This window comes from Solea senegalensis, linkage group LG17 (assembly GCF_019176455.1).
Source record: "Solea senegalensis isolate Sse05_10M linkage group LG17, IFAPA_SoseM_1, whole genome shotgun sequence".
Taxonomy (NCBI): Eukaryota; Metazoa; Chordata; class Actinopteri; order Pleuronectiformes; family Soleidae; genus Solea; species Solea senegalensis.
In genome coordinates, this window is record NC_058037.1 from 70,677 (window position 1) to 98,639 (window position 27,963).

The 27,963-nt window shown below is 40.6% G+C and overlaps 2 protein-coding genes across 6 annotated transcripts in view; both read right to left on the bottom strand.

Annotated features, from left to right (window-relative positions):
• Positions 1 to 5,677, bottom strand: part of LOC122783981 (1-phosphatidylinositol 4,5-bisphosphate phosphodiesterase beta-4-like) — a 61,863-nt gene extending 56,186 nt beyond the window's left edge. For 2 of the 3 annotated variants that reach the window (XM_044048984.1, XM_044048982.1), the window contains exons 1-2: positions 5,567 to 5,677; positions 714 to 759 (exon numbers count right to left, since the gene is read on the bottom strand). The gene's annotated coding sequence lies outside the window, so the exon portion shown is untranslated. Of the gene's footprint in view, positions 1 to 713; positions 760 to 4,883; positions 4,991 to 5,566 lie in introns of those variants that run through there. The other variant, XM_044048983.1, reaches the window with a different exon arrangement.
• A 4,176-nt stretch (positions 5,678 to 9,853) lies between these two features.
• LOC122784068 (1-phosphatidylinositol 4,5-bisphosphate phosphodiesterase beta-1-like) overlaps positions 9,854 to 27,963 on the bottom strand; it is a 44,300-nt gene continuing 26,190 nt past the window's right edge. The window contains exons 22-31 of one of the 3 annotated variants that reach the window (XM_044049146.1): positions 27,401 to 27,536; positions 27,046 to 27,099; positions 26,570 to 26,789; positions 25,717 to 25,885; positions 24,068 to 24,144; positions 23,886 to 23,975; positions 23,682 to 23,739; positions 23,453 to 23,539; positions 22,876 to 22,900; positions 9,854 to 12,098 (exon numbers count right to left, since the gene is read on the bottom strand). In XM_044049146.1, coding sequence (XP_043905081.1) covers positions 12,001 to 12,098; positions 22,876 to 22,900; positions 23,453 to 23,539; positions 23,682 to 23,739; positions 23,886 to 23,975; positions 24,068 to 24,144; positions 25,717 to 25,885; positions 26,570 to 26,789; positions 27,046 to 27,099; positions 27,401 to 27,536 — 1,014 coding nt within the window. In that variant the 3' untranslated portion in view covers positions 9,854 to 12,000. Of the gene's footprint in view, positions 12,099 to 22,875; positions 22,901 to 23,452; positions 23,540 to 23,681; positions 23,740 to 23,885; positions 23,976 to 24,067; positions 24,145 to 25,716; positions 25,886 to 26,569; positions 26,790 to 27,045; positions 27,100 to 27,400; positions 27,537 to 27,963 lie in introns of those variants that run through there. The other 2 variants (XM_044049145.1, XM_044049147.1) reach the window with 2 other exon arrangements.

The following is a 27,963-nucleotide window of genomic DNA, read 5'->3' on the forward strand; positions in this document are numbered from 1 at the left end:
TTGGCTGTGTTATGGTTTCTAGGCTGACATGAGGGAGCACACGGCGGCGGCAGCGCAACCTGCTTATCAGAGAGTGATGTCTGGCTGAGGACGGACGTGCACTGCACATCAGTCTTGTTTGGAAGATACAGTGAAAAATGAGGCCTCTTGCTTTCATCATTCAGCTCTAATCCAATAAGATGTCTGTCATCTGCAGCTCTCAATGGAGCTTGTTTGCAGTGCTGAAAGCTTTGGAGCAAAAATGATGTGTTCGCTAATGAGCAAATGCAAATATAAAGAGTCAAGTAGATTTCTGTGCTGAATTAGAGGGAAAAGCCCTAATCATTGTTTGAGGTGTTTTTCTTTACCTTGGGGGTTTTTGTTCTTTCACAAGGACATTAGATTACACACTGACAACCCGCGATTACATAAGTTGTCAGGTGGGCCTACAGGCAGGATGAGGCCATATGTTTCACACACATTATGCACACATTTTAATCAATTCACTTGATGCAGATTAGGTTATTAATATGCACTCACGAACCCAATGCTCTGGAGACAAGACTCTAATATTAAAGAGGCAGCCTGTGGTATACTAAACTCAGGAAGGAAAGCCTTTTCCCCATAGCAGGTGTTTACTGGACGGTGATTCTCTTGCACAGGAACTCAATAAAAGTAACACGAGGACAAAAAGAAATGAGTATTGCAGCAGTGATCTCTGGCAGTGAACTCACCAGTTCAGCATCAATAATGTTCAGCGGGAGAAGCACATGTCTTGGCCTGCAGAGACAAAAAAGGACATTCTTTAAGACGGAGAGAGAATATCATAAATAACAGAGAAGTGAATCTGAACTTATTTGGCTGAAGTTTAAAAGCATTGGTTCAGGAGAAAGGACATGGCCTGAGAAAGCTACACAATGAGAGATGAGCACATACCATGTCCATTTACTCCCCTGCCAATGGAAAAAAGTATATCACACTATTGACAAACTGCAGCGGAACAGCCTCAGATTGTCAGATTTCAATTATATGGGCCGACATATTGTGATTCAACACGCTTTTTAACATAATACAAACACTGTCAGTTAGAATGCCAATCTGTTGGTCTGCCGGCCAAACAATCCATCTGGTTGCCTGCCTGCACTGCCACGTTCGAAGTAGAAGTGGACCTCTCGTCAAAACAAAGTGAGACAGCTGAGCTAATCAAGACCAGATATGTCAAATAAAAGGAAATAGTAGCACAAGAGGAAAATACAGAGAAGCGTCTGCATTCAGAAACAAAAAAAGTAATTCAGATGTACGGCGAAATGGCAGGCAAAAAGATGGATTCCAACTAATGTCCCACTGGAATAAACCGCCAATCTTTCAGCAGCTCAATACGATGTTGGAACGCACCCCAGTGTGAAGACATACAAAAAGAGAATATGAGATTTTGTTCGGACCAAAGCGCTACAGCAAAAATCAAACTGGAATCCCAAACGTCAACACTGGGAAATGTGTGTTTTACACACATTTCATTCCTCTAATATGTATGGCTGCAGTACAGTCACATTTGTAAACCTTATGAATGTAAAAGCAACGCCAGGCTTGTCATACGTGTGCCTAGACTTCAAGATGTTGCTTTACTTTCCTCTTCATTCTCCATTATATACCAGCTTTTCATCTGAGAGATTAAATCTAGTTTTCTTATTGTTGGCTTCACTGTGACTCAAAGCAAATGTGTTATTCTGTCGTGCTAAATGCAAAAAAAAAACATGTTTCTTTTCACTCGTCCAATTCTGAACAGTAAATTAAAATCCCACCTCACCACCTGCATTACACAGAGAACACTGCTACGTCTTCAAGACAGAGATAAGTACATAATTAAATCCTTTTTTTCCAGCATAATGATTAAAAGGTATCAAAGGATGCAAAAAAGTTCCTTAATTCATCAATGCTAATAATTGCTGGTAATGACCACAAAGCAGTATCAGCCAAAAAATAATTAAACCCATAATCACCCTGCCATCACATCACCAATTACAAATACGTCAGGGTGGCCCTGTGCTGCACAGCACCTGCTGAATAATAATCAGTCACTTCTGTCAAAGTTTCTGACCACTATGCCTATATCCACAGCCATTTTCTTTTACAAAAACACATTCATTCTGCACCAGAAACACCTGATGTCCACATTACCCCAGCATATAAGAGACACAGACGACTTGGAATAAACAATCTGCTTAAAATATCTAATTGCAGGTTTTTTTTCCACTTTTTTGCCATTTGATTTGCAACATGATTTCTTCAGTCAAGTTTCAGTTTAATATTTTGTTATTACCAAATGACACCATCAAAATATAAAATGACTATTCTCTGATGCAAAGATGTAAATTCATCCATCCATCTTCTACCGCTTTATCCTCCACATGAGGGCCGCAGGGGGAGCTGTGCCAATCTCAGCTGACATAGGGCAACAGGCGGGGTAGGTGTAAATTCTCTCCAATATAAAATAGAACAATTTCACTGAAGCCTTTAAATTTGGTAATCGGACTACTTCATCTTGCAATTTCAACTGTTTATCAGTTTCAGTTTGACCTCTTCATTGATCTAATTAAAAAAAGTCCCTGCACCGACCCCATTGGTTTTTTGCAGTTACGTTTTTAAAATAGACACCCATAGCTGTCACATAAATAACAGCAATAATGGCTGTGATAAGGCACGCAACACACTGATTAAATGGAACACAGTAGCCATCGTAAGCCCGTTTTTTGTCTTATTGCCATTGTCTGTAACTTACTGCCTAGCCTACACTTGTGCGTTGACAAATACCGCGGGGTCGTATCTCTCCTGAGTTCTCCAACTCAAACAACCCAATTAGTCATTTGAGTTGGAGAACAGGTTGGAGCTCTTTCTGAAACTAAGTAAACTACAGAGGTAAGCTTCAGCTTCCTGTTTACACCTGTGCGCCCATACAGCCATACAGTGTAGCTGAAAAGTCACATGACCATCGCATACGGTGCTGAAGCGCTCGTCTGTACGTACATTATATCTGTTTTTACCTGAAAAGGACAGAACACTTACTTTGTAATCTGCAGCTAAAAACATGTAAATTTATACACAAGCAATACAATCACTTGTACACTCCCAGGTAGCCTTTAATCTTCTTACTACACCTCTATTAATCAAAAAGCTTCACAGACCAGGGTTTAAGCCACAGGTGGGGGATTGTTAATGTGTGAGGGAGGGTAATGTTTGTCTCTGTAATGTTTTGTCTTACGTGGCCAAGTCAATAAGCCTAAGCCGTATTTGTTTTCTTTACATAATGGTGGTGATACTTCTGCGCAACAGTAGTCAACATTTGAGAGATGAGGTGGGAGAAAAAAAATAATCTGTATCTGTACATCATTAGACACCCTCTTGAGTCCATGTCCAAAAAACTCGCTGAGATAAGAGAGTGGCCTTACAACATTTACAATTTTTTACATTTACAACACCTGTGGTGCATTAAGTAAGGCTTTCTCTGCAAGTATGGCTCACACCGCACACTGTGTGCATCGTAAGAGGACGTCAGTCTGTGTGCACACAAGGAATAAGCTCAAGCAACATGTTTGTTAAGGCACAATATACACCCAAGTCAATCCTGGACAGAATAATACATTATGGGTTATTTGAACAGCAAATAATCCTACAGGTTATTCCTAAACAAATAACGCAGTCACAGTCTGCCTCCTGGGTGTATGTGATAAAACAGGTTATGAAAATAGAATGCTGTTGTCTGACTCCGTGTCGAAACCAAGCACTGTTGCCACTCACACTTGCTCAACAGAAACCACTATAGGAAGAAATTGTCTTGCTCTGTTAAAAACAGATGAGAGACTGCACCGAAGACAGCAAACTGACATTGATTTCAAGTGTTGAGGTGTCAAAATGGAAACTATCTTTTTAAATAATCTTTTTGCATTCATTTATTTGACACACCTGGATGGAACATAGCATGAGACACCAAAATCTGAGATTATTTAGGACAATAAAACAGCATTATTGTACTATATATATCAATGCTGACATGAGGGACATGAGGGATGTTCTTTTCATTAAAATGTGTTGATCTGTGTGTTTGATTTGACTCAGAATCCCTAAATTTAAAACACAATAAACTATCCTGCTGCTGAACCAGAAATCAAAATTAAATCAAATTAAAATGTATATAATGTTCAAGCATTGTATAAACACACACCTTGAGATGTGGCACATTTAATTGCTTTTTGGATGGTTAATTAACCTCGGTTTTGTGAAAGATTTGTTCTGTTTGTTGTGTTTTTTTTTTTGTTTTCCTCCCATAAATGTTAAAACCACAATCTTGTTTCTTGAGTCTTAAGTTATGTGACATTTATCATGATATTTATTTTAATAATCTCTTTGGCCCAGCCCTGAATTAATATAACGCGTTATTGACATGACATTTAAAGTCACAAAATAAACACAAGAAACTAGCTCTTTCTGTTTGCCCTGACACAGAGAGGCAGTGACACCTTGTTGTCTGGGATAAATTAATGTGCAGCTGCAGCCTCCACATTCACTGAGCCGTCAACATGATGCACTTTCACATATTATATTAACCTTATACTACGTTATAAACAGGTTTATAACGGGCTGTAAATGCTACAGTGCAGTGAACCATATTGTGCACGCGTTTGTGCCAAAATAAGACCGAAAGCAGCCGCTGTGTGCCGGTGAGTCCTCTGACTTTTACGGCCACAGAGCAGAGCAGTGTGTGCCTGTCACATCGGCCGGCTGGCTCCTGCTCTGTCCCGCTACAGCTAGCTCCAGTCACTATAGCCTCCCAGCCGCTGGAAACATGAATAACCCCGCATTTCATCAACTCCACAGCCCACGGCGGCTCCGTGGCGTGACATTTTTACCTGGAGGAGAGGAGAAGCCATAGCGACGAGCGCGGAGAGAGTGAAAAGAGACGCTATCAGGTTGCTAAATGTCCCCGCTTTAATGCGTTTGGTTAGCTAGCTAGCATATAATGTGTGTGTGTGTGAGTGTGTGCGTTTTTGTTACCTCTTCAGGACCTGTTGTGGCAGAAACACTGACCTTGTCAGGACCAGTAGTCCGCTAAGAACCAATAACCTGGTTCTAATGGGACAGAATCTAATTTCTGACGCCGTGGTTGAAGTTAAAAGGTAACATGTAAATATGGCGGTTATAGTAAGGTTAGTTTAGTGGTTATGGATAAGGTTTTGGTGGTAGGCTGCCCAAATGAATGGAATTCAATAGAGTCCTGATAAGTACAGCGGCGCAAACATGTGCATGTGTGTGTCTGAGAGAGACAGGCGGATTTGGCGTGTACGAGCGCGATGGAGTTGAAATGAAAGGTCTCTACACAACAACCGCGTCAAATACAACACAGTGCAGACCCGGTTTAACTGAGCAGCAGCAGCAGCAGCAGCAGCAGCACAGTTACACTGAGCGCTATGAATGTAGCAGCAGCTGCCAGAGAGATTTCAGATACCTGTGTGTGTGTGTTTCTTACAGCTGGAGGTGGGGACAGGTTTAACCCAAGACAAGATGCTTGTCAGAGTTCAGGGTCTGGACTTACTTTCTCTGTAGGTCTGTCTGTCTATGTCCTTCACCTCCTCCAGATGCTGCTGCTGCTCCGTTTGTCCCGTCTCCCTCCGCCTGTCTGTCCTGTGTCCCTGCTCCTCCTGCTCCTGCTCCTGCTGCTGCTGCTGAAGCTGAAGCTGCCGCTCACTGTCCCGCTGCTCTTGTACCACTCGCCCTCCAGTGGAGAATGAGCGGCCCTGATGCGACTTTGATTAGGAGCAGCTCGGCAGCGCCCTCCTTCTCCTCCTCCTCCTCCTATTCCTCCTCACAACCCACCCACTAAACGTGCGTGCTGCCTGCGCGTGAATTTCGCGCGCGTGCACAGCAGCTTGTGTGTGAATGAGTGAATGAGTGAACGTTGGGTTGACAGACAGACAGAGTGAGTCATCCAGCAGAAGCAGCGCCTCCCTGCCCTTCCAACAGCTGACTCTACTGTAGCAGCCAAACACTGCCTCCTCTTCCTCCTCCTCCTCCTCCCTGTGTAAAGTCTCCCTGTGACAGTGCACTGTCTCTCTCACTGTCTGCTGCTCAGCTGTCCCTTCACTATTACACTTTCATTTCTTTCACTTTGCATCACTTGCTTTCTATAATGTGACTGTGATTATCTTTCCATGCTGACATGAATAAACACAGTGATCAGCATCAGCAGTAGAACTACTGTCTGGTTTTTATTCTTGTGGCACATGAGTGTGTTTATGTTTCAGCCTTGACGCCACAGAGAACAAACAACTGTACACACAGACCAAAACTATATCTAAGGAAACCACCCCCCAAGAACTTTCCATAAAGGGCTGGACAGAAATTCAACAACAATTTACTGTATATCACGACATAACCTTTTTCAATGTCAAAAAAAGAAGTTTCAATAAAAACTGAAATGTTTACACACTTTGACACACAGCAAGTGTTAAAAAGAATTTTAAAACCACAATTAACTGATGAACACGGGAGAAAAACCTAATCCTTAATTGTCTGATTGCAATGATTCAATATGATAGTGCCCAACTCTAATCCCATTATAAATGACTTTGTTTTGATTCAAACTCTGGGTTTCAATCCATTTTCAAACCACAATTGAATCAGTCGGCCATTTCTTATTTCTGCGAGTTTACACATTTTGTAGTCAGAAATTTACTCTATTGATGCTGCTACGTGCACTAAAAAAGGTTTTACCCAAATGTTTATTTGACAAAATGTAGCTTTTTGATCACCTGTTTCATGTATTTACTATTTAGTTTATACATTATGTTTGTATAAAGACAAAAATTGAGATTGGTGGGACAAACCATTAGTGTTGTTTATGTACATTAAGTCATACATCTAACCAGATGGAGAAGGAAAAGAAAGCCAGCCAAATAAATCATTGAAAAAAGGTTGCGTCAAACAGTATTTCTGCCATCATTTACCCTGATTGAAGTTTGGCAGTGGCCATAGGAAAAATCGTTTGAAGTTCAACATACGTTGTCATTACAGATGATTTAAAAACCGGGCACAGACAAACACAGCTCTAGCACAAGATTAAAACCATCTAACTACTTTATTACTGTGGTCGATTCTTCCATCACATTAATTCATATTCTGTCAGAGTCAGAATCAAAATAATGTCATTGATATAAGAATAAAGTTCTTTGGGGGATTTCTCTCTTAAATGTATTTCTCTCTTTGCCTGGGCAGAAAACTAATTTATACATCTTTTGTTGTGATATCACTCTTGCTGTGTTAAATTCTGGAGGAAGAATCACCTTCATGCTTGAAAGATTTAATATTAATGCCAAGGCAAAATGACACGGGAGCATCTTAGGAGGGCTACAGTTAAAAAAAATGCATCCTCTTCTCTTGAAAATGTAGGCAAATAAATAAATGTTAGAAGTGTTAGGATTTACATGGCTTTTCCCAGCAGTTTCATATTGTGCACTATACTGTCTGGGGAAATCAAGGGTTATAAAGAAGAATAACCACAACAGATGAAGCAGAAGTGAAGATACCGTGGATTTTACGGAAATATTGGTTAGAAAGACGTAACTGCTGTTTCCAAATCCAACATAATACGTTCACAGAATAACCACATACAGCTGCGACCTTCTGTATATTTGTATGTGACATCAGTGAGGTTCTAAGTTGTGAAAGTTCATTATGTCTACTGATAGTTTTTTTGTTTTGTGTTTTTATACAAAACAGGGTTAAACAAACAGCTGATACGGCACGTCACCACCTGACATCAGGTGTCAGTTCTGAGAAAGGTGGAAGACACACGCCGAAAGTGGTTAACAAGGTAAAGGAAAACTTCCTTTTGTCCAAAAAAACCAAACAAAAAACTCCAAAAAGGTCAACGACTGTGAGGTGCTTCCTCCCATGTGAACCATATGGTGTGAAAGCAACAATAACAAACAATAACAACAAAAGCAGCGTATCCGTCACTACGTATGATTCAGCGTGTCAGTGTTACAGAGTGAGAAAACCCCCACAAAGGAAAGTCACTGTGCCTTTCATCATCCATTTAAAGGGGACATTTTAGTATTTAGGACACAGTTTCAGGGATAATATTAGAATTACAACCACAATGTCATCCGGGCTAGATTAGAGTCAGGGTTATGTGTGTGTGTGTGTATGTGTGTACCTTCTAAGCAGCAGTCTGTGGTCCTCTCCTCTGGAGTCCTGGCGTGCCTCATTACAGCCCAGTTACCGGACGCCTCCTCCTCATCCCCGCAGCAGATGGACAGACGCAGGGTGATGATATTCCAGGGAGTTTGCAGGACCGTCGCTGTTTATTTAACCCAGAGAATCTTATTAAAAAGCCACTCTCCTTCCGTCCTGAGCTCCCGGGTTAATTAGCTCACTTCCTAGTCGCTGGTATGCATGGAGGCCTCTAAATGGTCACAATGGTTGTTATGGGTGACCAGGCTTGTCTTATCTCCTGCTGCCTGTTGGGATTCCCGTCGAGGAGCTGAGACTGAGAGGGGACATAGTGTTTATGAAGTCTGGAAAACACACACGCATGCACATATGTTGTATACAAAGCGGGGGGGAAATCCACATGGATTCAGCACGAGTTTGCTCACAGAGAAACACGTGCAGTCACAATGATCACACCGATATGTCTGCAACCATGTATAAGGCCTTGAGATTATGTGTGTTATGAAATTCAAAATTGAATTGAATTAATGAGTTTGGGAGAGTACAAGAAATCACTGGTCATGCTACAAAACAGTTAATTAGATATCACTGTGGCTGAAGAGCCAGTCAAATAAAACCAAGACATTCCCCCTCGACAGTCTGTTACATTTTAAAACAATAGTGCATATTTTTGAAAGTGTTAACAAACGCTGAATAACTCATTACAGTGGTGTTTAGAGCTTGTGTCACCCAGAGACATTCCCAGCACTGCACACAGGAAGTGTTTCGTTTCATGTTGACAGCTAGAAGCGAGATGACTGCAAACAGGTGGGATTGTGAGAGTTTCAGAAGTGAATTCTGCTGCTCAGAAAACCCGCATCGTTCAGCATCGTTTGAGGAGATGCTGCCTCAGTCAGGTCTGATAGTGTTGCTTGACAGAGGCAGAGTTTTCAGATGAACGGATAATGTTACATCATTTCTGATCATGCAGAATAACAACAACAAAAATAACCAGAAGTTACACTGCAGCGTTAAATTGATAGAGTAAAATCACAGGATCTTTAGGCAGCAGAGGGATTGATGTCCACAAATGTCCATTATGTGTCCATAATGAACCATTTTAAAGCACCTGCTTAGTGACGACACAAGTGCTCTTGCAATAACACAGTACATTTGTTTGATTTAGAGGTTTTTGACAACAATATTTAAATGCTCTGTTTGGTTTCAGAGCGTCTCGGTCCATTGACTCATTCACGTAAATGATCAAATTCCTGTTCCTCCCATCGTTTTTTTTCAAAAGCACTGTTACCTAGGAGATGACAGGAAATACGTCATTGAGGCTTTCTCCCCATTTCCTCCTGTTCCTGAGCGTGAAATACACACACACTTACCTGCAAACACACACAGACGCTTCTCATTGTCTTTGTCAGCCATGATCATCCAGTCTTTGTCTGGATTAACAGTGAAACCTCGAGACAAAACAATGAGTTGTGACAAATGATGAAAACAAAGCATAATTACATGACAAATGGGAAATTCACAAAATAAAGACAAAAACATGATGAATGAATGACAGTCGCTTTAAAAAAATACAACCACAGACATTAAAGATGAAAAAAACAACAACATTCGGTCGAAAAACGACAAATTAAAAGACCCAAAACTCAACTCCAGCAAAGTACAATAATAGCCACATTTATTTTCATTACAGGCAAATTCCCTTTACACTATTTTTTTTTCATCAACTTCATATTTTATCCTTTATGTCATACATACATTTACATTTCCAGAGTGCATACACTTAAGTTGATGAAAAAGGGAGGGTGGGGTGGGGGGGTGGGGCCGTTAAATAAAGTGGTTCAAGACATAAAAGTAGGATGCCTCGCATTTCTTAAGAGACACATGTCAAATACTGCTCATCACAAGCATTACTCAGTAGTGTTACTGTACTAAAAAGTGCACACGGTCTATTCAATATCAGACAGCTTCATATAGTATTATGGCAAATTTCAACAATGATGCATTTCACACATTCAACATCAAACAAGGCAAACCTATTCAAAGGCACAGGACTCTCACATCAATATCGTCTTTTTTTTTAAAAAGTAGTTTCTACTTACATGTCTGATCGTCTCTCTCTTTCAACTTTTCAACTTTTTCTTTTCTACAGGAAACTCTCTGGCTGGAACACGATTTGATATAAAACGACACGACCGTGAGTTAAATGGCACTGGACAGTTGGGAAGTGATGAACACTTCCCCCCTATGGTCACTGAATGGACAGTTCATGTTTTGTTTTGTTTTTAAGAGGACATTGTTCAGTTACTTATCATGTTAACGCTGGTGTTGTGCAGATTTGCACTGAGCGTCTGCTATCATGTTTTAAAAATAACTGATCCACTTCCCCCCCCCCACTCCAAACTGTAGCTAGTACGAAGTGTGGCCGAAGTGAGAATAATGCCTGTGTCTGACTGGTTTCCTGTTGTCCCGTGCATCTGCACCGCGCACACTCAATTACCTGCCGCTACACAGTGAACCTGTGAAGAGGAGCGCTGCTTCTATAAAAGTACAGCGGGGTCCTCTCCCGTCTATGTGAGTGCCCCAGTTTGACAGTTTTAGTTCAAGCGGGCTAAACGTCAGAGCGTCCGTTAACGTGAGCCAGATAAAGTCGGATCAAAGTAAAATGGTGTGTCATTACCGATAACTTCCCTTTTCAGTCTCGTTCCGTTGATGCCACAGTGAGGTCACACTGGGTGCACAGGTTTTCTTTAAATGTTTTGGTGAAAATAGATTTACGTTTTGATAATCTCTAAATCTCTGCTCTAGAGCTACTGTAACATTTACAGTTGGTCAAATACATGCAGATTTCTGTACAACACACTCTCTCTCCACTTCCTCTCCGTGGGCAAAAACTGCCCTCAAGCAAAGCAAAAAAATAAAACCTTTTAGAAACTAAAAAAAAACAACAACAGAGCACTGCATAATATCATCATGTTAAATAACGTACAAACCAAATAATGGTTAAAATGGATGGTTCTAAAACAAAAATAGCAGCAACACACATGCTTAGTTCTGTGAGAACAAAATTGAGAACCAGCAAGCCACCAGTGCCTCTGGGTTAAAGTTAGAGTTACATAGTTACGTTGTGAGCCTTCAGTGCAAATGTGGACAAGTGAATCTAAACCTTAAAAAGATGGTAGCATCACAGGCTGAATGTACGCCGTGGTTTTCTTTACAATACAAGTTGACTCCACTTAAATGACAATGACCACTGTAAGTGAATTCAAGACCTTGGCACCACACACCTCACTGACCACATCTACTGTCAATATTATTGTAATAATAATAATAATAATAATGATAATAATAATAAAAACTACTCTCTCTGTGCAATAGTTCAAGTAAGTTATTTCCTGCAAATAGTTAGTGCTTTGTGACACATCCTGTGACCGTACCAAAAAAAAAAGACGACAAAATACAGTTAACATACAGATACACAAAATGTACGGCTTTGTGGACAAGACTGCACTCAACGTAGAGAGGACCTCTACTCACCAATCCAGGCTCAGATTTGATCTAATCCTCCCACTCTCGTTAAAATGAGTAGCCACAGTCTCGTCATTCATCTGTAGTCACAAAGTCACAGCCACCAATCAGTGTCCCAGTGTGAAGCGAAGCGCCGGCGGGTTAAATCTCTACAGGGACGTGTCGTAAACTCGGTCCGACGAGCCCTCCTCCGTGTCGTCGTCGGACTGCGACGCCTTGTGGTTGAGCTTCTCTGACGTGGAGGAGGCGACGAGGTTCGCGCGGTCGTCGCTAAGCTTGGCCTTGCTGCTGTCCTGAACAAATTCTTGGATCTCCACAGGTAACCGGCGAAATTTGTCCTGGTACTCCTGGTCCAGATCGCTCTGTAACTGCGGAGGAAGAACAGGGAAATCAACCAAGTCTTTACATGATGGAAATAGGAAAGCTCTAATATGCAGTGTGGTGCATATTATACATTAAGATGATAAAGCTTATGGAAGTACACATGTACTGTACTGTACACTTATTAGGGTGGACACGATACTAAAATGTCATATTTGATACTGATGCCCAGGAAAATACTTGTTACGTCCTTTAATTGCTGATGAAATGAAGTTGGTTATGTTTGAAGTTCTTTGAAGTTCCCACAAGAGAATTAACCTAAGACACGTCCCCATGCCACAGTCAAATCATGCTACAAACATAATCAAACAAACATACAGTATATATTTAACATCAAGATACAGATATTTTAAATAATCTAAATGGTGTTCTTAACTAGCCCTCCACAAACAAATTCACTACTTGTGAATGTGTTTTAATTACATATCCCTTCACCCTAATTTACTTCTCCTACCAACAAAGTCTTGTAGCTGCTTCTCTCTTCAACAACATATCAACAACACCAGTTTCCAGAACAGTTCCCATTTGCAGCTTTAAGCATATAAAGAAAATATGACACAGATTTATCCAAACCAACCAATGAAAAGCAGGATTTTAGAGAATCAAGAACTCAGATTTAGAACTCATTTAAAGATCAACTTTAAGGATTTTAACCTCGACAGCATCCAAGTGCTGCTTTGTATTTGATGAGATACGACTTTTCATAAGAATTCATTGTTCTCTATTACTTGCCATTGAGATTGAAAATAAAGCTGGAAGTAGAGTGATAAACGAGGGATGACCCAAACCCTGACATTCAATCCTGAATGGATACCATGGCTTGCTGAGGTTTGACCATGTTCCCCCACTGCAATCATCTACTACTAAACACTGACTTCTCTCGCTGAGAAACAGAAAGGAGAAGCTGTTTTCTCCGAGGCATAGAAGCCCCCAATGATTACAGATGACAAGATTGTATTCATTTCATTTTGCGGCAATAATTGCTGTAATGCTGATTTCTCTGTTTAACTACCCCGACAGATTCCCACGGGAGAGCAGTAATTAAAAGAAAAGCTGCTAAGATGAATGGTGTCAAAGTCTCCCAGCTCAACGCAGTCATGTCAGCATTGTGAGTGATCAAAAATACCTGTGAACTCCGACAGAATACAATCCATTAGAAGCCTCTCCTGATCGACTGATCGCAAACTAACTTCTACCTCAAAAGTAAACACAAACAACCATGATGGGAAATGCATAGACAAGAGAGAGAAGAGGAGACGTTTTCCTCAGTGTTTCCCAAACTGTAAAGACGTATCACGAATCGTGACAAGGGTAAATAACTCTGAAGAGAACTGAAGACACCTCTCGGGTGACGGGTGAAACATCTTCAACTTAACTGAAGTGAGTCCATTTGCCTACAGCTAACTCTGTGATCTGGATGAGTGAGAATCTCCACAGACAAGAGTCAATAACATCTATGACTACAATACCTGTTACAAAGCACTATTTATAAAAGGTGTTTTATAATGGTCTCAAACCTCAGTAGCTTCAGACACAGAGTATTAAAGTCTGTCCAGTCTGTAACACTTTATATGATTGATTATGCAGAACTGAATATACAACCCATACGTATGTTTCCCTAAGTGTAAATTGCTTTCAAATAAAAGTGTTTGGTATTTGTAGCCTTTCATATGTAAATCTTCAGGCTTTACTGCATTGCCATGTTTCTACAGGCTAACCAGCCAGAAAGTGTGTTTTTAAGCAGACAAACCAAACCAAGGAGTTATGAGTGAGATGTTAAACATGCTTATAGTACCAAAACTAATAGTGACAGATCTTGTTTTTGTCATACAAAAACTTAAAAACTGTTACCTGCACAAAAACTGTGGAAAATATGTTATAAAACAATAACTTTCTTAAAGAATGACTCATGGTCAATATCCTACTGTTCCCTTTTTAACATTAATTTTGCTATTTTTCTCACTACCTTACTCATGTTTCAGAAAACTGGGGTTATATAATCAACCTAACATTGTCTTTCAACATTAACTACACCTCCCTTGTATTTCAGAGAACAGGGGATAGTTCCTTAACCTAAAATTTGCTGCAGTCTTTCTTTACTTGTGTAGCTGTTTTGCTTCTGCCTTTATATCTCATGATGTGAAACGCATCACTCTGTCTTATCACAGACACAAAAACAAAACATCGCTATACTGAGAAACACAGAGAGTCGTACAGGATGTTAGGAAGAATATTTTCATCGAGATTTCTGCACCATTCAATAAAACAGAATAACAAACCCACAGTTGTTTGTGTCATTTTGTCAGCTCTATGGTTTTTCTTCACTCGCTTTCAAGATGATAATAAGTAGCACATGCAGTTAGCACGTTTGAAAGGATGTGCAGCCAAGTGAAAACACTACAGTAGACTCAGTTACATAAATGAACACTTGAAGATGCTGCCTGTGTTTGTGTAAATGAATGATTGACTTGTATTTTTCGATGTTTTGAGTGAAGCTTGCAAGAGCTGTCACCAAACAAAGCATCTCAAGGTCATTTTCCTCCCAAACTCCCTCCCTCTGATTCTCTCTTTTTTTCCTATTTTCTTCCTTCCATTCTCACTCTCTCTGTGGGTCTCACAGAGCGGACATCCAGCACATCATAACCAGATGGCTAAAGATGCACCACAGCTCGTCTCTCTCTCTCTCTCTACCCGCGTTGCACTGCGCATGACCTACTTAAGGGTGGGACAGTCTGCACACTGTGTGTGTGTGTGTGTGGGCAGCCTGCCTTTAGCCTGCCTGCTGAGGCACAAACACCCTATGATTAAAGCTGTCATCTTTCTCCCATCTGACATTGCCCTGGCACATGTGAAGGAGTTGGGAGCAGCAGGCAGAAGAGTCTGAGAGGCACCAGGCAGTTTTCAGCAAGACATGTGTGTATGTGTCTATCTGCGAGTCTGCTGTGACTGTAATCAACAGCTCAAAGTCAAGCAGACGTGCGTTGGATGTTTGGGTCCCGAGAGTTTGAGCACTTTGCTTTCAAAAAGGGGACATTTGAAAAATCAGAAATATCAGAAGGGGCGGAGAGAAGAGGAAAGAGGACTCTTTTAAAGCTTTTCCTGAGCTATGGCTTTTTGATCATCATCATCATCCCTCCATATCATATCTTCTCTCAAGTGAAGAGAGGAAAAGTCATTACAGGACTGCAGTGAATAAAGTCCACATTAGGAACTCCTCAGGTTTGGTGGAGCTAAGTTTTGAATTGTCTTACTCTGCCTGAGCTCAATTCTGTTTGCGATATCAAATGCATACATTGTCTGGTCTATGATGAGGCAAAAAGTGAGACATTGCCTGTGGTATCCAGGTGTGGTTTAAAGAAATTGTCATGTATTTCATACATGTCACACATAAGATAATGTTAAAAGTGTGTGGTTCAGTTTCTCTTTGGACACCAACCAAGTTTGAGCAGCTATTCTTCTCAGGATCCTGCACTGATCTTCATTCATTTGGACAGCCTGAAGTTAGCCATTAACTTAACCAGTTCCTCTATCCAAATGAGGTTCTGTCTCATTAGGACAGGGTTTTGATTTCCACAAAGAAGGTCAGTGTTTATGTCAGAAAATGTCCTAAAGAGGTAATAAATAAACACACACCACATTAACATTGGCACACACACACACACATTTCTGCCTTTCTTAAAATACAGCGCCCAGTGACCTTCTTCACCAGCTGTCCTCGTTTTGAGAAGCTATCAGGGGAAGTGGAGAAGGCCTCTGAAGAGCCAAATTAATTCTTTGCTTTGAGCCATGACATAACGCCTGCTGCAGCACAGCCAAAAACGCCTTCAGTATACAGCCGCGCTAACTTCTCACAGTCACAATAAGTTGCTCTTAACTTTTTAACCATCCCAGTGACGCAGGTAGTCTTCAGTGATGTGGCTCCAAACCACCGATGCAGATTCTTATCAGAGGTTGTGTGACGTGTAAACGTAAGCGGGGCCTGACCTCGAGACATAACTGCATATCCATACATGGCCCAATTAGGCTTTACCCGAGATCCCACGTCCACAAGATGAGATGGGGTCACCACCCTGTCAGCATTAAGAGGCTTTTTGAAGAAAGAGGTTTCCTGTGTGTGTGTGTGTGTGTGCATGAGGAAGACAGAGAGAGAGCATGACAGTGGTGAAGACAGGGAATGCCATTCCTTCTTTTACATTCTTTCCACAGTAATGGTCAGAACTGTAAAAATGCTCTGCAGCAGCTCGACGGAGGAACGACACGGGTAATGAAAGCAGCTGCTACTCTGCAAGCTCTTTTTCCTTTCATCATCTCCCTGTGTGTGTGTGTGTGTGTGTGTGTGTGTGTGTGTGTGCGTGTGTGTGCGTGCTCCTTCCCGTCTTCTTTCAGATAATTAATCTGTTGATTTTTTCTTACATTTTTCTCTTTAGGTCTGGGAAAACACTGCTGCATACCTCCACCATGCATCTCCAGTACAGTAATGAGTCTTTCCCCTAAAAGGACGGGTTCAGAAGTGAAACGTAGCTGCAAAGCTACGCTTGCCGTTATCTTTATGTCTTTAGTTGTTACGATGACTTTTCTAATACATGTTAAAACCCAACTATATCATCATTTCTGACATATTTTTAGTGACCTCTGTAGGTCAGAATGCAGAATTACCCTAGTTGTAGTTATGTTATCATATTAGAATGTGAATATTGACTTACGGTATTTAATTACCTATCTACCACATCCTGAGCAACATGAGCATTAGTTTGAAGATGCTTTCCTGGCAACCTGATAAATGTAATGGGCGGCAGCAGACAGTGGATTAGTCAGTCTGAAGATAGGTAATGCTGGTAAACAAAGTCGATGTTAAAAAACAAAACATGGAATTGAAAGATGTTCTCCAGACAGAAACTGCTGAGCAGGTGGGAAATGTGGGTTTATCACAGAACACTATTCTTGTATATTGCATTTAGTAATTTGCACCTTCTGCTTGTTGTTTCAAAGGAAAGAGAGCCACAAAGAGTTTCCACTCTTTCTATTTTTTTTTCAGTCAAGTGGACGATATGAGAAATTATGCAACACACTGAAGTTGATGAATGTAAAATGTTATTTATCCATTATGTTTCCAAACGTCTGTATAATCACGCTCTTCACATCCTACCATTCTCTCTCTCTCTCTCTCCCAATATACAAAGTATTTGCTCTCTCTAAAGACAGGAACCTCACAGTGATACTGCAGAGAGGACACTTTCCAGCAGGAGTTCAATAGTGAATGTTCCTCTGATGGAGTGTAACCCTGGAGATCTTCTTTAGCACACGTACATACATCATCACGCAGAAGCCCAGCGTCCGTGCACATCCACCCTCCCCATCCACTGGAAGTGACAATTTTGCCGCATTTGTCCAATCAGCGTCGAGCTCACCGCAGTGACAAAAAACCCCACTATTCAAGTGGTTTTAATGCAGAGGCTGCTACGGGAATATGAAACTCACGTAAACCGATCCATCCTCCGTGATCAACAGCTGATTCTGAACAAACTAGTGACACAAGTTTAGTATTGAAATGTAAATACAACGCAGTACATATGTGACGACATTTAAGAAGAAGCAGATCTTCCCTTGCTGTCTCACCACTGACACATAAACATACATGAACAGTCCTGCACTAAAGCACTGAAATAGCAGCTATGATTAACGAGCAAATGAGTGGTAAACAAGTGTGCAACATTTACACACAGTCACACACTCTGGTTTGCACACAGTACTTCCTGTGGGTATAGTGTGTGTGTGTGTAGGATTAATGCAAACCCACCAGGCAGCGATGATGCAGATCAAAGTCTGTGATGAGGGAACATAGTGGTCACCCCTTCATATAACGAAAAAGAGGGCGTCATAAAAAAGAGACCATATATAATTTGCTCTTTTGCTCTACAACTCCAGACCTCCATGTCTCCTCCAACCTGTTACTCTCTCCCTCCCTCATCCCTCCTCCATGGGTTGCTGTGTTCTACCTCCAGTAATCATTCCTGGAATTGCGTCATGAGGAGTCAGATCCAAATTAACAGATTGCAGGGAGACATAAAGGACAGAAGAGGATATGAGAGGTTGGGGGGGACCTGAGTTTCCATGGCGACTGCAGAGGACTCCTGCTAGTTGAACGAATTAGTGAGCGTGTGCGTGTGTGTGTGTGCATAAATGTGTGCTTCTGTGTGTTGATTCAAAACCTGCTCAGTGGGGAGACACCATGACATCAGACACTTTTTTCTAAGTGAGGAAAAATCAGCATGCCCTCTCACAATGTGCATTCACAACACACACACACACACACACGCACACACCAACGCACACTGATGTCAAACATATTGCGCTATCACTGTTTCACATCCCTTTCATGGCCAAATAAAAGGTGTTGAATTACAGCTTTAGGCCTTAGTCATAAAACCCCCGAACAGGGTGGAATCTTTTCTCACTCCACGTCTTATCAGTCAATTTTGTCTGAAAAGAATGTGAACTGACCAAAAGGGCACAACTTTTAGTCATACCAGCAACCTACACCACACACTTTCTCTGACTGTACATTGATGTCAAAATGATTCTATCAAAGGCTGAAAATACTACTGATGAACATGTGTGTGTACATGTATAATCCCTTCACAAATTATTTGGTAACTTGTATAAATATTTAGGCAGGGGCCTTGCTTTACAGAGGCCACAACTATGTCAACAAATTATTGAAATTGTTGGGTTTTTGTAGCCTTATAATAACATTTAAATGTACTTCAGGCAAGAGCCTTGTCTTACAGACGGCGCCATCCATCATGCATTGCCATGTTTCTACAGCAGCCTGAACAGCGCATTTAAAAGCAGAAGCTTACTATGCAAACTAACTAATGACTAGTTAGTCAGAACTGAAGGATGAGAGTTGAAATGTATTCAACGCAACTCAAGTCCAGTCGTCTACAGCTAACTGATGAAGAAGATGAACGTTGATCTCTCTGGTATTCAGTCAGTCGAGTACTTCCTTTGTAACAGCATTAAGTCTCACCATTACATTATTTCTTACACTCTTGACCTGTGGAAACGGTGAGCTCCAACCCCTCTTTGAAATAAGTAAAGGTAAGGGTAAGTAACCCTAAACTAAAAGAAAAAAGCACTGTAATGTTTTTTGTGCAATAATAATCTTTTTTTTCCCCACTAATCTCATTCATCACACCAGCTCCTGATGTCAGGACATGAAGTAAGAAATAATGAAACAATTCTATCTCCAAAGATCATACGCAGCACAAATGATTCTTTGACTTCCTTTCAACAACTATAAAAAAAAGACCACATCAAATTCATATAAAAATATGGCATATGGCAGATGAGAAGTAGCAACATGCCAGGATATAAGAGCTTGAGGTGTGTTGCCATCATGCGAGGTGCTGCTGACTCCCGTGGGGCATTGTGATTGGATCATTAGCAGGACAGCGCACATGCTGTGAGTGACGACAAATGTGACCATGTCTTTCTTCTCCTTTCACTTCTATCACCATCTAACACTTAAGGATATCTTACATTTTACATCCCTGCACCTTGAAATTGTTCAGCACTTGTGCATAATGCGAGACACGATCCAGAAGCCCATGGCCAAGAGGAAAGAAATTGTGCTTGTAACTGGAAGGATGCTGGTTCAAATCCCAGGCCGTAGGCTGGGTTGCACCTGAGCAAAGCACCCAATCCATGATTCCTCCCTGGTCGGAGATAAGTGCTGCCCCCCTGTGTCTGGCTTGTGTGTGTGTTCACTACTGGTGTGTAATAAGGTTGTGTTAAACTCAGAGGTCAAAAGCCACCATCACTAACTGTTTGTTAGGGATAAGGGATGCTGTAGCTAGTACATGCACACATATAGTAGTTCTCTAAGATTTTTAAGGGGCCCCATCTGGCCCCTGCATTTGAAAAATTCCTCCAGACACCACTGTGTGAGCCCAGAGGAGAAACTGGGTTTCTCACTGTGTGAGAGGGAAAGTATGTAGTATCGTTCTGTCTCTGCTTCACTGAGACTAACACACACACACACACACACACTTGCAAGTGATAAAAAAACAAAGGAATTCTTCATACATGCTCTGCTCTGGTTATTTAAGCATAAAACATACTGCATATTCAATGAAAATCAGGTCCATTGTAGATTGCAGTCTAGTTATGAATCAAACTGATTTACTGGGACGTGAAATCTATTCTTTCTTTCTTTTTTTTTAATTCCACATCTTTGTCATTATCACAGCCTGGAACCTTCATTCCCCTGCAGCATAATACTCTTTCAGACACAGCGTGATTGGCGCCGTGCTCACCACCACATATAAGTCACTGTGCAGCATAATCAGCGAATTGTGATCACAGTTGAACATAGCCTTGAGTCTTTAGGCTGATGCAAAGAGTTGGAGTGGACAAGAGAGCTCCCTACAAAGTATTCTCAAATCACAATTGAGCCGAGAGACATTCAATTTGTCTGATCTGACACTACTCGCTCCACTTTTTCAACACTCCAGAGAACTTACAGGTGTATGAGGATAGTACACCACAGTTATGTATCTACTTTGGATTGTGCAATAAAATAAATGTATATTTTCCACTTTGGTTGAGGGTAACATCCGTGGGCATCTTGTGCTGACGGTCTCTGGAGTTGTGTCCTCTGACATCTCCGGCATGTTTTGCATAAAGATGACAGCTATTGCATGAGAACAAATATTGCAGGGGTGGTTCATTATTATGCAATAGCTCCATTCAGGCAAATTAAATTTGCCATGGTCTAGATGTCAATTTAGAGAAGTGATTGTGACAGCGGTTAAAGTAATGGACAATCACTTACAATTTTGAGGGAAACATTGATTGCTAACAGAATGTCATTTGATTGCAACACTAAAGTGATTTGGGGAGAAAAAAAGGGGGGAGGGCCACAGCATATCTCAGAATGGAGCAAACCATTCATTTCCGTGTTGATTAGATGCTGACGACACCGGTTGACACAGCTCAGACTGAGTAGGTGAAATCACTGCAATCATGGAGTTATTTGATGGTGCTAACTATTAAACGGTGGTGAATGTCACCACAGGACTGAGAGGAATGAAGTTGATTAGCGTCGTTGATTTAAAATAAACTAGATGATTCAACCACATCTACCCCCATTCAACACAGTTTGCTCTCATTAATTGATTGCCTTTTAAACTGAACTTTGGTAATAATTGTATTGTTATTATTGCACAAATATGTTTACCCTTGGCATAGGTTTTATTTAAACTGTCTTGTTTATGATCAATCTTCATTTATTCATCTTTCAAACATTCATTTTCAAAGGTAAGTGTTCATTTCCATGGTGACATATTTATCTTTTTATGAGAGTATCTTCTATGTTTGCGCATTATTTTAAAAGTGATTATCTACTTACCGGCAACGATCACTAGTATTCGGGGCTCAGTGCTGCTCGATGTGTTCTCATTTTCTTATTTTTGGTTTGCTAGTAAGGGGGAAGGTGGCCCTGTGTTTTTGATTTATCTTCTTTAATTTAATTCTGTATTCCTTTTTTTCATTTGGAAGGACTAGAGTACTTACATTTGTCAAAATGATTCCCTCACAGAAATCAGAAATCTCTATATATCTGTAACATCTGCCTCACATCTCGCACACACCTCTGCTGATGTTTCACATATGTTTGGAAAATTGACATAAACATTATGTTTTCACATTAGTCTAAAGTCTCGTCTAAAACCTGCTCCGTATTCAATAAAATCCCAGGTCTCCTCTAAGCTGAGCAAAAATGTCTTGTTGGAATCAGGCAACAAAATGCTGGAGTTCTTTTGGTGCAGGAAGTGTTTGTTTGTGACACATGTGACAAACATTGACGTTGATGCTGCTCTCACAGCTGCTAGTGAGGCGTCTAGTCATGCTCTTCAGTAGTAGCTGCAAATAAACCACTAAGTTTAGAGGAGCTATCTCATCTGTGATCTGCAGGTAAAAATATATGTTGTAAAAAAAAATACAATTTACTACTTAGTGACATCATCAGAGGAGGAAAAGATGGATAAAGGGCAAAAGAGAGTCAGTTGTCAAAAACAGCTGATTGTTGAACTTAAAAACAAACTCTACTGCTCCCTGACGTCATCAAAAGATGTCTTCTGTGATCACATCACATCAGCTTGTCTGCACTACACTCAGGTAGGTACATGTCTGCACAGCACCTCCCACACACAAACACAGGAGCTCAGAAGGAACACTGAGCTGTCACTTGGAGAGTGGGTGGTTATGAAGCTGTGTCTAACCGGAGATTCCTGATGTACTGAATGTATGACTTAAAAAAACACACAAGGAATATTTGGTAAATGTGCACTATATGATCATCTGAGAGTGTAGATTTATGTTAGTTTTCTTTAAATATTATAATAATGAACATGTGGTGTCATTACATCTTATCTTAGAGGCTCAAGGACACTGGCGGGTGGGATGGGATCCCTCCAGCTGGGGTGTGACCTCACTATACAGGCCAATCTGTTACCACTGTTATGATGCTAAGCTGCCATGCTATGCCAATGACTGTTATATTACAGCTGAGGCTGCCACATTCCAACTATTGTTCTCACGAAGAACAAAAATATTCTTGCACTTATTTTGATGTATTTTGCCTTTGTATTAATGCAATGCACATTCATTAGTTTATACACAGGTGTATAAAAGCTTGCATATTAATGCTGCACCTCTAAAGCTATATTAATGGCAAACACCGCAATGCAACAGTAGTCTTACCATGATCTTCTGCTGCAAACACATCCTACAAAGACAGTCACAATAACAAGGTCGGAGACTCACAGTAAACCCATGTATACGTATGCAGCATAATATAGCTGAGTGCTGGGATTGCATTCAATCAGCTCAAGGTCATAACACTTACACACGGTTTTACTGTTTACACTGATGGCAGCTGCATGAAGCAGGAACTGACATTAAAGCCAACAGAAACACTCTTATTCAGCCATGTTCAACTGTTTTTCATCATCAGTGTTCACCATGCCAGACAATGCTGCATCCAAAAACAGCATCTCACCAAAGCTGGTGCATGTCGCCACCTAGTGGTCAAAATGGGCCACTAGAATTTGGGTTAAGGGAACTGTTCGTAATGTTTTTGTTTAACTGTACACTTCATACAAAAAAAAAAAAATTAACTTGTGTACAAATTTGTGTACAAATTATTATATTTATATTTTTTTTTATGGGCAAAAACCCAGCATTATTATTACAGCACTGCAGGGACCATGGTGGTGGATGCATGTACATGTGTAACAGACTAGTAACTTGTGATGGAATCATAGATCAGAAATCATACCTTCGGCCTTTCATCTAAGATTTGTTGCCGGATGTCCTTGTGCTTCTCCAGTAGTCTCTCCTGTCTTTTACTCTGTGCATCCTCCAACTACACACACACACACACACACACACACAAATAAGTATGTATAAAACTGAATAGATTAAACTGTCTGTGTATATGGACAGATGGTACACAGCATTATTGATTGTTAATTACTCTTAAAGTACATAGAAAAGTCTTCTCTTACCCGTTTGATGTACTGCACCACCTCATTGACAAATGATCTGTTGATCTCCAGCTTCTCTCTGAGGGGAGAATTTTATTTACGGTTAAACTGAGCAACCAGTGAAAATTTTACAGATTCTTTAGTATTCAGTGACATCTAGTGGTCATACATCATGTAACATCCAACCCTGCAGTGAAACAGACTTCTAACAACATAGATACTTACTCCTCTGTTACATTCTTGTCTTTAGATTTAGCCTCGTTGATTTTCTCCTGCCGTTTCTTGTCCATTCTCTTCTTAAGATCCTTCTTTTCTCTGTAATGATGAGAAGAAGGAAATGTTAACAGGATTTTCCATGTTTGCATGAATATTGGTGCATAAAGTATGCTGAAAACATGACATCTTACTTATCGCAGATGTCTCTGATCTTCTTGAGCTGAGTGCTCTGGCACTCCTCTGCTATAGTGGTCAGCTTCTCAACCAGCTGCAGCGAGAGTCAAAGAGAGATTCGAGTCAGTTAAAACAAAACATGTTCTTCATATTTAACTTAAACCAACGTCAGCCAAAAACAACACCATCTCCACTCTGACACATCAGCTGTGCTCAGTGTGCAGGTGAACTGGAGCTGAAGAGATTCATTTTTCCACACCACACAACTGAACATGTGCACAGGCAGCAGAACGCTGGCCATAATATTCTACAGGGAGATGAAGGCGTGGAGAGTGAGGTGGCCTACAGTTCATTGCAGTATTCATTCATTCGTTGACTTGATATGGTTATTCTGCATCAGCCTTTCCGCTTTATCAAGCCCAATGCAAGTCTGGGCAAGCTCCCATATGTGTGTGTGTGTGTGTGGCACGTGTGTGTCTGTGTATGCCACTACTAAATACAATGATTGGTATTAACTGGAAAAGCTCAGACCTGTGACCAACTCTAACCACCAAATTGTCTGTATGTTTATATCTCAATTGCAAATTGGCAAACCTGTTGAACAATAATCAATTTCAATAAATTGAGCACAATGTGCAATTTATCTCAAACTCTTTAAAAATCTATGGTCAGTACAATGAGCACTTTACATCAGTCACATTACACTTTGGTTTATTAACCACTTTGAAACATGAAGCTCTGGGTCCTTGGTTTGCTTTCCCGGGTTTGCCCTGCTACATCATATAATTTTATATTCTTTGTAGTCTGTTTTCATTAAGAGTATTTAAGATTATTTGTTGGTACTGTTATTATTTTCACGTTTATATATTCATTCTTGTTTTAACTTTTACTTTATGCATTTGAGTATTTTGTCTTATTCCATCCACCTGCCTCGGGATTTCACATGGAAATTAGCCAGTGGCTCTAACAAGGCATGCTTACATGTTGATGTTCATTCATTTAATTAATTAATGTCCCTGCCCCAATCAACAAATAAATAAAGTGCATCTACGGAAATGACCTTGTGTTTTTACAGTGTCATCAACATGTCACTCTATGAGAGCTTAGGAAACAAACATGTTCAGTAAAGAAGTACATCAAGTACAGTGGATGCACACACATGTACTTCAACACGAAAATACTAAATTGACCTTTGGAGAGACATACGATAAACAATGGTGTATTTATTATTCTGTTTCACTGCAAAACACATGTTTTTAAAGGGCCAGTATCTAACACTTACAATTAAATATAGTACCCACAAGTATGTTAATATAGGTGCATAATCACTTTGAAATAAAAATGATTTGGATTTCATAGCCTTAATGAAAGCCTTTCATGTGTAATTTAAGCGGTGGGTTTTGCTTTACAGAGGCTGCCAAACCAGCTAGTGTGTAATTCACGTTTTTGAAATGGATGCTTTCTATGCAAACTAAGATGAAAGACATCCTTTTTGGTGATGTGAAGGTCACCGTAGTTTGTTGATGCACTTAGGAAAATGAGCGGTGAGCAGAGGAGTGCTCGGTTTGTTAGACTCTGCAGTCTCACCATTCAATGTCACTAATTCTTACATTGTTAAAGCCACTTTTAACTGAGTGTATCAGTTGTTTGTTGCAGTTAGGAGTACCTGTTTGATGTGCTCTCTTTTCTGGTACTTTTCGCTGTAGTACTGCTCCTGGCGGAGTGTGAGGAGCTGCTGCTGTTGCTGCTCCTTAAGCTCTGCCAGATGCTGGTTGCACTCCTGATCCAGCTCACACAGCTCCTGGTCCAGGGTGGACAGGGAGTGGTTTGACCGGCTGGATGTGTTAACACACGGCCACAACACAAACAGGACGTCCACAGGTTAATGACAGCAGAGTGTAAGCAAAATGACGCAGCTACAATCAAAGCAGACAGTGTGTCTACTGCTAATCCTAATAATATTCTCTATTGTGTCTGCAGAGCTTCCAAATGTGAAAGTTTACAACTGACTTTAATCTCACCGTAACTCAGTTGCTTTGTTAGGCTTTTATAAGTCGAGCGTATGATGGACTGTGTGTCCTGAATGAGCCCTTAAGGCTTTCTTATCCTGTGTGGAGCTCAGTATTTTTTATTTTCTGAAAGTGTTTGTCTCTTAGTGTGATTAGGTAGATGGAAAATAGGAAGGAAGTAAAAAAAAAAGCCAGGAGGAAGGTGTTAAAATACACTCTACTTCATATTATAATAATATTCCAAGAGAGTTTGTCAGAATAGTGAGACACACACACAGTCTGGACAGTGTGCAGATGGAGAGACTGACAACAACACTTTTTCTTTCTTTTTTTTTTTACATCTCAGTGGAAACTATGAGGTAATGCAAAATGTTATGCCTTGGGCTTGCACAGTTTTCTTCTTCTACTTTTCTTTTAGGATGTAGTGAAACTGTTTGCTGTTAACAGTAGCTGTGCTTCAAGACTTTCACCGTGACAGTTTATTTTGAACAAAAGAGGAGGGCCACCTACCTTTTCTTACCATCTCGTTTGTGGCTCTTCTGCAGAGCAGAGCGCCGACGCTGGTACTGGCTCTGCAGCTCGGATACACGAGCCGTGTGCTCCTTGATCAGCTCGCTGGTCTTTCTGTGGTGTTTCCGAACCAACTCCTTCATCTCCTTGTACTGTTTCCTCTGCTCACGTACAAAGCCTTTCTGTTGCTTCAACTCCTCCAGTGACTGAGCTTCCAGTTCTAAAAAAACAAAGTGGGAGAGAAGCACAGACAAGAAATCAATTAAGAGACTAACATCAGGATTTATTTAGCAAATTTAACTGTAAGAAATAATCATTTCTATAATTAATACACCACCAACCAAAACCACCATAGTTAAGGAGTGTCATCTACAGGACAAATATATGAAGTAGTAAGTATAAATTTAACTGAATGTAGATTATAAATAAATAAATCAGTAAATGCTCAAGGCTGAGTTTTAAAAACATCATCTTACCAGTGAGAACAGTCTGAATGATGTCTTCACTCTTCACGGATGGTTTCAGCGAGCCTGGTTACATACACGAGCAAACATTTTTTAATGAAGCAGTCACATATTATCTCAGAACCTGAGTGAACGTGTAACAGTAGATCTGTAGATTTATCCCCTCATTACATCTACGTCATAGCTTATCACCTGATAATATTGGCAGACACATGCATGCATAATTTCTTAAATCAAATTAAATTTAAGGGAAGTATAATCAGAATTACATTGTAATGCAAGAACAATGGACAGCAGCTTTTAATGTAAATTATGACTGAATTTGAACTATAACACATGGTGATGGGGCTGACTGCATTTGTGGCACCTGCAGACTGAGTCTGGCCGACCAGTGACGGGGGTTTTGGGGTGATGATGGGTGTGTGGCTCAGTCCGTTCTCTGCGGGCGACGTTACCCTCTGGTCCACCTTAGATTCTGAGGGTGCGTCACTTCCCGCCTCCACCTGTAAATTACATAAAAAGATTCAACATTTGGCTCAGTTCCACTTGTCAGTCAGTATAAGTGATGACACTGGTCACTACTGACACATGTGCAGGAAGAACAATTATCACTATCATTATGATTATCTTTCCGATTAACACGTTTCCATATCTTGTGTAGTTGAAGCTTTTTAAATATTAAATGCAACACATCTTTGCTGCTGTCAGACACAAAATCAACTTGTTGTCTTCAGTGTCAGAAAATATCTACAGCCTATTAAGTTAAAAAAAACACATCAATAAAAGTTTTTCCAATGAAACAAAAACTGTCCCCAGCTGGTCGTATCTTCAAAGTCTCCTGCTGTACCTGTGTGCTGAAGGACAGTTTGTAGACATAGCTTTGGTAACCCACTCTCAGCATTGCTTCCTGCGACGAGGCTCGGCAGATCT